Source organism: Condylura cristata, unplaced genomic scaffold, assembly GCF_000260355.1.
Source record: "Condylura cristata isolate star-nosed mole 26May11 unplaced genomic scaffold, ConCri1.0 scaffold00015, whole genome shotgun sequence".
Classification (NCBI taxonomy): Eukaryota; Metazoa; Chordata; class Mammalia; order Eulipotyphla; family Talpidae; genus Condylura; species Condylura cristata.
The window spans coordinates 4,871,869-4,884,066 of record NW_004567116.1 but is presented as its reverse complement, the minus strand read 5'-3'; the positions used below and the strand labels follow the sequence as shown (position 1 = coordinate 4,884,066).

General features: G+C 43.3%; 1 protein-coding gene across 1 annotated transcript; it reads right to left on the bottom strand.

Annotated features, from left to right (window-relative positions):
- Positions 1-4,795: 4,795 nt before the first annotated feature.
- Positions 4,796-11,201, bottom strand: MS4A4A (membrane-spanning 4-domains, subfamily A, member 4A). Its single transcript, XM_004683404.2, has 6 exons — positions 11,076-11,201; positions 9,926-10,054; positions 8,786-8,842; positions 7,057-7,212; positions 6,784-6,885; positions 4,796-4,998 (listed from the first exon to the last, which is right to left on the bottom strand). Exons 1-6 carry the CDS (start codon positions 11,190-11,192, stop codon positions 4,927-4,929), a joined length of 633 nt encoding a protein of 210 aa, XP_004683461.2. The 5' UTR covers positions 11,193-11,201; the 3' UTR covers positions 4,796-4,926.
- Positions 11,202-12,198: the final 997 nt, after the last annotated feature.

The following is a 12,198-nucleotide window of genomic DNA, read 5'->3' as shown; positions in this document are numbered from 1 at the left end:
GGTGAGAGGCTTCACCAGAGACAGAGCGGGGAGCAGAAGAGGCAGATGTACTGAAATACACTGCTGAGGGGAGCAGTGGGCGTGTCAGGAGAGGTCTGCTGTACCATGTGGCTCACTCCCTGGCCAGGGATCGAACGCATGCTGCAGTGGCTGCAGCTGGCTTCCAGTGCTGCGCTTTAACCTGTTGTGCCACCAGGGAGGGGCCTGGCACATTTCCTTTTGCATTAGCTTGGCCTTCAGTATTATTGTATCATACTGCTATGCAACACATGACTGAACCCTTTGGGAGTCAATGAAATGCATAATGTCCCTTTTGACTTAGGGTCGGAGGAGCCTAATTACATGGGGGAAATGAAAGTTAGAGAACTGGTCACTTTTCACTGAGAACTCTGCTTTGAATGTGCTACTGCAACCTCCTGGCGTGCATAATCCTAGACACATACTGCAGCATACACCTGGGATGTCCCAGGCAGATGGTTAGTTCTCTGGGGCATGCTTGGCAAGTACCACAGGCACAATGAGTATTTGCTTACTGAAGGTACTGTGGAGATAGAGTCCATTTACACTTGCTTCGGAAAAGCTCTATCGTTATCATTAAGGATTTTAACTCTGGCTGAAATAAGAACACTGAGATCCCTGATGAACTGTTTTGAATCCCAGACCACCTTGGTGATGCCTTCCCACCCGATCAGTTTCTTGAGTTGTGGTTTGCAACTAGCCTGCTTAGTCTTATACACCTGGCGGGATGGTTTAGATGATTTAGAGTATTTGGAAAGCTTCTCACACAGATCTGGGTGGTTCAAGTCCCAGACTAAGCAGCATCGTGTATCTGGCTGGAAAGTGGGAAGGTTGCCCTGGAGATGGTGTCCCGGCTCTGCGTACTCTCTCCTGTTCCTGCCATGCCATGTGGTTGACTCTGGAATCTGGTGAGTCCTTTCAGAGACCCCAACTGATGATTAGGTTCTGATGTGGGCAATCTAATTGGAACTAGAGAAGAGATAATGTTTACCAACCAAAGCTTTGAATCGATTTTCTCTTGGGACCAGGTATCTTCCAGGCAGAACATTTTAAAATACTTGTGGAAAAAAGTATTTGCAATATGAAACCTCCATTTATTAAAGCAAACTAAAACAAATTTCCTGTAAAATAACTAGTAGTATTCAAATGCAAGGTGGACATTTAGACGGTCTGAAAATGATAAATTTGTAAGCAAATTAGTGTCATTCACAAACTTATTCTTAGTTCTAAGACAAATTAGAATGATATTGAGACAATTTAGCCAATTGCCAAATAACGAAATTTTGTAGTCCAGATATTATTTTCTTTTGTAATGATTGTTCCTAGCAACAAAGAAGAAAAATTCTGATCTTACACCAGATCTTGCCAGACCTTTCTAACTTAAAGAATATGTGTATTTAGTGTGCTTATGATATACGTATATATTTAATCTGTATATTATATATGAAGTCTAGACGATAAGTCTGTTCCATGTATATTTCACACACATACATGTGTTTGTATGTCTGCTTACATGTGATTTATGTCTCTGGAGCCTTGTTGTGAATGTAGCTGCGGTAACTCTGGAGCTGGAGGTAAAGTGGCAAGTTTTCATGACTCGCCATCGTTTTAATCAAATTGAAGCGGGAAGGAAGACTAGATAGAAAAACAATTTCAGGTAAAATCAGTTCTCAAAGGTAACGAATGTGGGTTGAGCCACCACCTTGCTGGGAGCTGGGGAAGCGAACAGCCTGGAAGATAATGAGACGCAGAGCACAGTGAGGTGCCTGACGCACCCCCACGTGACTCCCCTCCCTCTTGGTGGCCAACTGCACCAGGTCAAGTTAAAGTTCACTGTAGAGGTGGGAGCAAGGTAGGGCTGATTCTGGAGCAGCTGTTTGCTATCTGAGCAAGACTGGAGCAAGTTGCCTTGACCTCCAAGTAGTGGAAGGGCATGTGTGTGCGTGTGCGTGTGTGTATGATGTGTGTGTGGCACGTGTGTGGTGTGAATGGCGTGTGGTGTGGCGGGTGTGTGTGGTGTGTATGGTGTGTGGTGTGTGTGGTGTGTGTGGTGTGTGTGGTGTATATGGTGTGTATGGTGTGTGGTGTGTATGGTGTGTGGTGTGTGTGGTGTGTATGGTGTGTGGTGTGTGTGGTGTGTATGTTGTGTGTGTATGATGTGTGTGGTGTGTGTGGTGTGTGTGGTGTGCATGGTGTGTGTGGCGTGTGTGTGGTGTGTATGGTGTGTGGTGTGTGTATGGTGTGTGTGTATGATGTGTGTGGTGTGTGTGTGTGTGTGTGGTATGTATGGTGTGTGTATGATGTGTGTGTGTGGTGTGCGTGGTGTGTGTGGCGTGTATGTGGTGTGTGTGGTATATGGTGTGTGTGTGTGGTGTGTGATGTGTGGTATGTGTATGTTTTCTATGCTTTGCTGCCGTTGACAACAAAAGACCCAGCAGGAATCTACAGGGGACTTACGGAACTTCTTCCTCGGCATGAATGTATGTCCCTGTTGGTCACAGAAATATTAAAATGTCCAATACTTTCAACCCATCACAGTTAATCACAATTAAATTCCTGAAAAATCCCATGAACATTAGCAACCTCAATACATCTGAGTCAGTTAAAAAAAAAAGTTGCTGTGCTTTAAAGAAGCTGAAAAGGGAAACCCAGTGCTTGGTCAGCTTTGTTTCAATCATAACTGAAATTTAAAGCTGGTTAACTTTTTCGCTACTCACCAGACAATCAAATAAAACTGGCTTTATGTATATTTTCTGTGTTTATCACACAGTAAACTAAAAAGAAATCAAACCAAAGGATGTATTTTAAATAACTCTGGCATTGATTTGCATAGCTTTGACTCATTTTGTTCTGTGATTTCTGTTACATGAAAGAAAACCCCTTTCAGCCCAGGTTGTTAGCATGGTTTGGATATTACTAGATAAAGGCATTAGGAAATAGAACTAAATTTTAATATGAAATGACAGCTGAAATAAGAAGCACATGTCTCATGAGTTGCCTCTTATAGAAGGTAAATTTAAAAAACCAACATATTAAAGTTGTTACATTTGAAGTTTGTGATTAAAAATTTTAAACGATCCAATAAACATTAAGTTAAGTAAATTATATTTTGACATCCTTATATATTTTGACTCGGAGACTTAAAAGCCATCACTAGGGACTCCGACTTGGAACCACTCTGCTCCGCCTTGGTCAATGCACTGGCCAATGTAAGATTCACACAGTAGCCTGATGGCGCTAATAGTTACAGGTTTAGAAGCTTAACAAGAAGGACCTAAGAAGGACACTGTCCTGGTCACTGAAGCGGAAAAGCTAGCGTTGGCCTTGTTTGGAAATATCATCGATTCATACAAAGGGTCCTTCTTAGGCTTCTCCAGGGGCAACTTCTCTAGTTGGGTTGATGCAATTCTGCCCATTCCCCAGATTTAGAAAGAATGGGGAAATTAGGGTGGAGGAGTAAATGCCATCCTGGTGAATAAATTGGGAGAAAGAGAGAGTGATTCCCCTGAGGATCTGCTGACTCCGATCAGCACAACTAATGGGATTAGATGTGTGTTGGACGTTGTAAAATGCAAATGAAATATTGGAAAAGAAAATCAGTGAAGGAAGGAGCTGTCGTTCAAGATATCAGCACACACAAAATAATGAGAAGATTGCGATGGGTACAATAGACAAGATTGTATTTATTATAAGGTAAATGATTAAAATTTCATGCCAGTGTTTCACAATATGAAACAATGCTTAATAGAAAACAGTATTTTCTTATGCTGTAAATTTGAGATGTAAAATTGGGATAAGAAAATGAATTATAATATGAGAAGTCATAAATAAAATAGTAAACATTTGCTACATTCAATTTAAAAATAATTTTTAGCAAGAGATACCAAAATCAATGCTAAAGAAAAATAAGCTGGAAATCACCAATGCATGCTAGAATAGAGCTGATGGATTAGTATCACTAATATGAAAATTTTGCATAATAAATATAAAAAGAAATAGGCAAAGATATGAAAAACTCAGAAGAAGAGAAATGATAAAACCCTATTGATACTCATTAAGGAACTGGATTGAAATAGCTTAAACTATTTATTAAAAATCAGAGTTAAAACAAGTCCCAGGAGACAGCTTCTCAATCACGGATTCAAAGGCATTTTCATTTTTTGACACTGAATTCCCAACACCAACCTTGAGTCTGCATCGTATCTCATCCGAACAGGAAGAAGGCAGGACTTGAACTTACTGCTTCTAATCTTATGTATCTGCATGTCATAACCGAGTGTATTTATGGAACACACAGTAAGTATCCCATCTTCCACAATCCCTTTTGTGGCACTTTATGTAAATTTGATTTAAGGTATAATCCTGCCCTGTACGGGGTTGAGGGGGGTGGAGAAAGAAAGAAAGTGGAAAGAGGCAAGTCGGAGTGAAGAGGTAGATAGAAAATACTGGTGGAACTGGTCTATGAGAGCTGACTATGGCAGTCCATGCTCCTTGTGGGAGAAGGAGAGCAGGAAGGAAGGAGTGGGAGAAGCCTGAACTTCGCCTTTCTGAAAGCAAATACTGCCTGTGCCCCCCCAAAAGACAGTTAAACAAGTGATGGGGTGTCATCCACGGAAGCAGAAGTATGTGGCCTTCGGGGAGACCTCATGCCAGAAATCTCTTTCCCCTTCATTTGTAAAATCATATTTGCTTACTTCCAATCATTCTATGATGTGCTGAAGACATGTAAGTCCTGTCAAGCACGATTGACTTGTTTCACACCTGATTGATTGAGTCAACTTCTCTATGATTGAGCCAGGGACGCTGAAGTGAGGGCTGAGATGATTGTGGTTCTTTCCCAAGTGGGGCTTTTGCATCACTGTCACAGTAGATTTTCCGGCCCATTTTTCTGTTGATCTGCTGGTGGCCTTAAACGTCCATAGATGGTACAGAAGGAACTGTCCCCACCGTGTGAGAGGTCGGCGGCATAATGAACACAATCTGTGAAATCAATCAGCGTGTAGAGGTGAGTCAGGCACATTACCTCAGGTTTTCCTGTTTGTCTACACGGCGTCTGTCTACACCATGTCTATCTACACCATGTCTGTCTATACCGCGTCTGTCTACACCGTGTCTGAGTTCAATCTCAGCACCAACTTGATGGGTTTCTCAGGCATTCCTTTTTTTTTTTTTTAAAGATTTATGCATTCAGAACTGGGGTACAGGCCTGAGTGATGAGTGGTGAGAGGATAGACCAGAGGCAGAGTGGGGAGCAGAACAGGCAGATCAGCGAAGTACACTGCTGAGGGGAGCAGCAGGCAGGTCAGGAGAGGTCTGCCCCGCCATGTGGGTCACCTCTGGGGTGGGGATCGAACTTGCACCCTGGCGTCCTCAGTTGGCCACTTTGCAATGCTGTACTTTAACCCATTGCACCCCGAGGGAGGGCCTCTCAGGCATTCTTGGATCAGGCTAGAGCTAAGGGAAACATTCATTAGTGGCTCTTGCAGACAGCTCTTGTCTTGCCAATGGATTGATTTTACCTGCAGAGATGTTGCCCAGGATTGGGTACATCTAGGTGTTATGGGAAATACATGAACTCTCCTTCCAAGTCAGGCTGCTTATGCTGATGGCAGCAACAGACCCAGCCATGATTTGCTGGCCACAACTAAAGCATTTTTAAAAAGCCTCCTGATCCAGAATGGCAAGGCTCATCAGAAAACTAGGGGAAATGCTGATCCTTCTTCCACAAACTCAGTGTGAAATGGAACGGGGTCAGGAGTGGACGTGAGAACTGGAAAGAGAGGAAGACTTTGGCATCTCATGCCTCAAAGCCATTGCTCTTTTTATTGGTCTTCCTCATGCTATAATTCGTGGAATTAGTGGGGACAATAGTTAGTGGGACATTGCTCAGCTTTGGAATTACTCTAGGAACAGCAGGGAACACAGACTTAGATATTGAGATATAAGGGTCAAGGAGTTTGTCCCTAACACCAATGTTTCACTCAAGGAAACATTTCAAAGCAAAATTACAGAATCAGTGGGAACTCTGGAGACACTCCCACCTCTAGGGTGTTTAACGCCAAAGTCACTCGTTAAGTTAGCCTTGGGGGTGGGGGGTCTGAGGTGCAGGTGGTGCGAGGGGTGCCATTGAGAACTGCCCCAAGGCAGTAAAGAGCCAAAAAGTGGCTGAGAAGAGCACCAGGAAATGAATATCATCCAACTGTTATATTTTGTGATTTGGTTCTGGTTTTGTCTGACCCTGGGTTTTTTTTTCCACTGTGGTGGACAGAACCCCAAGATGATGTCCGTGCCCCAGCCCAGGTGTGGTCCCTCCCCTGAGAATGGGTGATGCCTGTATATACATGGCTATACCACGGTGCTACTATGGATCGTGTGTGTGCGATGCGAGACATCCCCCTGTGCCTTCACTGTCATCAACTGACATGGCATCCTGATCATGCGAACGAACCCTTTCTTCGAGCCCCAAAGCACCAGAGACTTCTGCTCTCCCTCTGGCCCCAAAACGAGATTGCCGTGATTTCGACAGTTGAATGGAAGTAAGGTCTGAGATCTCAGTTTTCAGAGATCTCAGTTGAGAGGCAGCCTTAGGAAAGTCCTTGACAACAGGTTTCTCAGACCCTGAGCAGATGACCCAGCTAAGTGGTTCCCAGACTCTTGACTCATGGAAACGGAGGAATCGTAAATGTGCATTGTTTCCGGTTGTCCAATCTATGATACAACTTTAGAAAAGGAATAGAGAATTCTTCAAAGGGAGCCAATACTCACTCCACCAGTATTACAACAGGAGAGTTTGCATCCAAAGGCAGAGAGGGACACAGCTATGCAGAACTCCAGCACGCTGAGAATGAGCACCATGCCATCCAGCCCCTGTGAACAAGTTCATAACAAAGACTCCTAAGTGAAATATCATCCATCCTATTTCACGACAATGGCCAGCTTCCCAGAGTGCTCCATCTCCCAGGGAGAACTGCTTGCTACTTTCCCAGCTCCTCTGACCTGTTTCTACCACACTGCCCAGTGTGACAAGGAGGCACTCACCATTAAAACAGAGGTGATCATGTAACAATTTTCCTTCATACCATAGTTACAGTAATGATAGTGAAACTGGGATATACTTAAGCTGATCGCCAGGAGTATGATCCCTATTACAGCAAAGATAGAGCTGACGATATTCACACCCAGGCTGCTCTGGACCTAGAAAGAAATGAGAACCCATCAGACAGTCCAACAGCACCCTCAGCTATGACTAATCAACCCCTTACAAACCCACTGCTTGCCTGACACAGTCGGTCTCTGTCTCGCCTATTGCACGGTCTTCTAACCTATCTCTTTCCTTACAGTAGTTTCAACTCTAACCTCTTGCCAAAATGCAAGTAGGATCCTGTTTTTCCCAAACTCGAAGTTTTCAGGGGACTCTTTGTGGGAGCTTGGGTTAGGATGGGCCTCAGCTATTCTGTGACTTTAGCTTGGTTATTTTTCAACTATTATGTGCCTCTCAGGGCACAGAAACAGCAAAAATTAAGCTTAAGATAAGGAGCGATTGGGGCAAAAGTCCTAGAGTGGGGGTCTCTCTGCCTGCTGAAAACAGCAACGTGCAGAAACAGCAGTAGATGTGATGCCGAGAGCAGACGAACAGAGACTTGCCCTGACTTTGCACCTCTGCCCAGCCTTGGCTGGGCCAGCTGGTTATGCATCGCCAACTCGCAGTGCAAACCCCCTTTGCCTGCTTGCTTCTTTGATCCTTTTTATTTTCGGTCTGATTCTAAACAAAGGCGAGACTGCCGTGCAGTGTGTCCTCTAGGCTTCTCCCTGTTCTGCACTTGAGCGTTGAGTACTCCTTTTTCACCCTGCCACACGTGGTAAGGAGACACCTCGTGTGGGCACATCGAGGTCAAAACCAGCCTCCTTGGCTGAGCTTTTAATACCCTCACGCTGGAGGAGACAACCTGTTTGCACCTCGCTCAGCTTCCAGCATGTGGCTTCTTGTGTTTTCTAATTGGTTTGCCTCTCCTGCCTCCTTGTCTTTCATGTATTACCTCCTTTGGCTGTGAATTCCTCTCCCCACATTCTCTCATGGTGAAATTATGGGAACTTGGCATCATCAAGAAAGAAGGTAGGAGGGGTTGAAGAGGCCTCGGGAAGATCTTAATGCCGATGTGGAAGACAGGCAAAGGGAGGGAGAACCAGGCCAGATGGTGAGACTCGTGTTGATCATGTGCTGCGGGTTGGTATTTATTCTCTGGGCAAAGATCAAATATGATCTTTGGGAGGGAAAACGTTTGTGGAGATATGGCCTTCGTCTTTGTCAGCTCTGCACAAGGCGAACTGGTATGCAAGTTAAGTTTTAAATTTGCTGCTGCTTATTTAATAGGCTTATTAGATACTTCTGTTGCCGCAAAGGAAAGCAAACATTTTCTGCATACAGTTGGAATAATGTGTTCATCACTAGGTCAGTAAATAGATGCTGCTCCAGTGTTTGGTGCGATATCCTCGTGGGCACCAGGGTTCGTTTAATGCATCATGCTTGACATTTGCTCTCAAGATTTCTCGGCAGCGACCTTCCCTAACTATTCACTCCTACGTTCTACGTCATTCACTCTATAATCAGCTAACTATTATTTTCGAAAGACCAATTCAACTCAGTAAAGGTTACAATGTCATGTGACTTTTGTCTTAAAAAGCAAAATCTGTTTTTTCACTCCGGCAGAATACACCCTTGGTTAATTTTTCTTGCAATTCCACTAACAAAAACTAGAAGATTACTCACCAGACCTTTTGTCGTTCTAACTCCTGCTGCAATGGATAAGGATCCCGAAATAATAAACTAGCAAAAAGAGGGAAATGCCGGTAAAATATCTTATACTAATATTTGCGGTCATCACTTACTAAAACTTATCCATACAGTAGATCAATTTTGTTAGAATAAATACAACCATTTGCAAGTGCAAATGGTTCCTCTTTACCAAAACCAAGAGAAATTATAGCAGATGGAGTCACAGAATTTGAGGCCTTTTCAAAAATGTTCAACTGTATTGGTAATTAACTGTTTGAAGTCTTTGAAATATAGAAAACTTCTAAATTTCTCATGTGAAATAATTTTAATATGGTACCAAAACTGAATAAAAGATCATAAAAGAAAAGAAACTAAAGATTATTCTCATTCAATGAATCTTCCTAGTCACTGAAATGAATCTTAATTAGTCCAACCCAATAAAGGTAACCTCACTATTACTTGCTGATAGTTGGCTTGGAAGTAGGAAACATTTAGGCATATAAAACATGTATTAATGAGATGTGTCTGCCATAAGTCCCCACTGAGACCCCTGTACACTGAATTAACCAACTGCGAAAATGCATTGCCGCTCGGTTTTTATGAAATAATCAATTAGTTCAGTGTTTAATCTACTCTGGCTTGGGTCTTTTGTGACATACTGCGGTATTATATCCTGATACAAAGTAAAGAATCTGTCCAGCTTTCCATGAGTTTTACATTATTGTTCCAGTTTTAAATATGAGAAAATTTTTGGCCCTCCCCTCCCTGGTGGTACAACAAGTTAAAGTCCAGCACTGTGAAGCTATCTACAGCCACTTCAAAATGAGTTTGATCCGAGGCCAGGGAGTGACCCACATGGCGCGGCAGACCTCTCCTGTCTCCCCGCTGCTCCCCTCAGTAGTGGACTTCATCCATCTGCCTGTTCTGCTCCCCACTCTCTCTGGTGAATCCTCTCACCCCCCTGAACCTCTGGCCTGTACCCCAGTTCTGAATGCATAAATAAATGCATTTTAAAAATCTAAGGAAATTTCAAAAACTGAAAATTTTGAGTCAAAGTTAGATATAGCTAAATAAAAAGCTCAACACACCAACAACTGTGTTGTAGTGTCTCCAACTATATCCATCACTACTCACCATCACTGACCCCCAAATTGTGTAGCCTGTATACGCTGAAAAGGGATGTGGCCCGTAAAACGGCAACGTGGCAGCCATTGTTATGATTCCAAAACTCATGTTCATCAGGGCGATCAACACCTGCACAACCTAGAAATGACGAGCAAGGTTTATCCACCACAAAAGTAATACCACAGCCACACCCTCCCTAACCACTGAGTTCCCCTCATCTGCCATCTCTTGAAGAGTCCACGGCTGGCTTGATAGATCTTGTCACTTATTTTAGCACATACAGCACTGTAGATGTCCTAACTGGGTCATCTCTTGGACAACCCCAGTTACCCCAATAACTTCAAGGTAAAAGGAGTACAAATGCCAGGACTCCCCAGGGGAGCTCATTAAGGCACGTGGGGCTGCTCCCACATGGTGTTGCTCTCCATTGCACAAGCCCAGGCAGAAATTAGGGAGGAAATAATTGTTCTGAAAAGGAAAAAGAACCTGCAAAAGGTTATGGAAATAATCTATACAGGGAAGAGAAAGAGAAAAGTGATAGGACATTCTCTTGGGGTTCGAGGCTCAAGCACATAGGTGAGCATGGGATTGAGAAATAAAGGAGCTGGAAGACAAATACCCAGGGGCATTAAAATGGATCCAAAGTGCCAAGTGACTTTGTCCTCCTGGTTTAAAGCTTGAGGTAGAGATAAAAGTCTGCTGCCACTATCTACCCACCTGTCTATCCTTTATCTATCCACTGCCTATCTAACCCACCATTTCTTTTAGACACACTTACCTGAGAAACCAGACAGAAACACACAAAGGAGAACTTGCATCCTTTAAGACTCAGCAGCCCCAGATCTCAAGGAGGGCTGGAGGAGGATAGAGCCTGCACCTGTCTTTCCATGCTGAAGCTAAATAAAGTCATCATGGTTGACTCACAACCCTAGACTAGAGCTGAAGTCACTATACTTCAAATAAAATTAAATTAGAAGCATGATATAATAAAATAGTATATCCCTTTTCAAGTGGCAGTCTTGAATATCAAACATGGGTGTCTCCAGACTGGCTCATAGACTGTGAGCTTAGTGGGACAGAATATTTTTGAGCATTAGCAGTGATCAAGTTGTGATTTTACAAAACCACTTGTTTTCTCCCAGATAGGCAAATGACTTACCCCAAGGACTTTGGGTTCCCCCTTCAAGAACTTCTCTGACATCTGTTTCCATAGACGTGATTTTATAGCATCAGGCTTCTCTGGTTGGTACACCACAGGGCGAGACTCTGGCACCATCTGTTCTAATCCTTGCATGGTTTCCATGGGAAAGGTGCTACAATAAGGAATGGAGTTTAGGATGATGTCTTGGGAGTGACAGGACCACCTCTGGTGCACCTTCTTTCCTCTATTATGACAACTATTAAGACATCATCACAAAATGTAATTACTGGGAATGTCACCCAGGAAAGTGGAGCAAAAGACGCCTTAAGGAGGGAAGTACACAGAAAAAGAAACTAAATGCCTCATGACTAAGATGCTAGAAAGTCGAGCCCTCCCCGGTGGTGCAACTGGTTGGGACACAGCATTGGAGGCTAGCTGCAGCCACTTCAGTGCAAGTTCGATCTCCACCCCGGAGGTGATCCACATGGCACAGCAGACCTCTCCTGACCCGCCCACCGCTCCCCTCAGCAGTGTACTTCATCAATCTGCCTGTTCTGCTCCCCACTCTGTATCTGGTGAATCCTTTCATTGCCCTGCACCTCTGGCCTGTACCCCAGCTCTGTATGCATAAATAAATAAATAAATATTAAATAAATAAATAATAAGATGCTAGAAAGTCTTGAAGAAAGGGGATTGTGGATGCAATTGAGGTAAAATATGCTGGGCCCTCAGCATAATCAGGGAAAGGTCTTCAAGTTCATCTATCAAGTCTGCGCTCAAATTTGATCTCTACCCCTATTCTTCTCATAGTTACAGCCACTTTCCCTTTGAAGGATAACTTCCATAATTACAGAATCTTATTTACAATTGTATCAATAGGACTTTTGGTCACTTCATGGGAGTTGTGGCTTTGTGACATACTCTTAAAGGGGCTACACCTCTAAATCATATACAACACTGTAAACCAATGTTTCCTCAATAGATGGATAGACAGACAGACAGAGTTGAAAACAGCAAAAATAGCTGTACCAAAGAGAAAGAACATACCTTTTAACAAATCTTGATGTAAGCTACTGTTAGCTATATTCTTAGCCCAACAACAATTTTAGAGAAATTATGCAATGACTGATAAGCATATTTT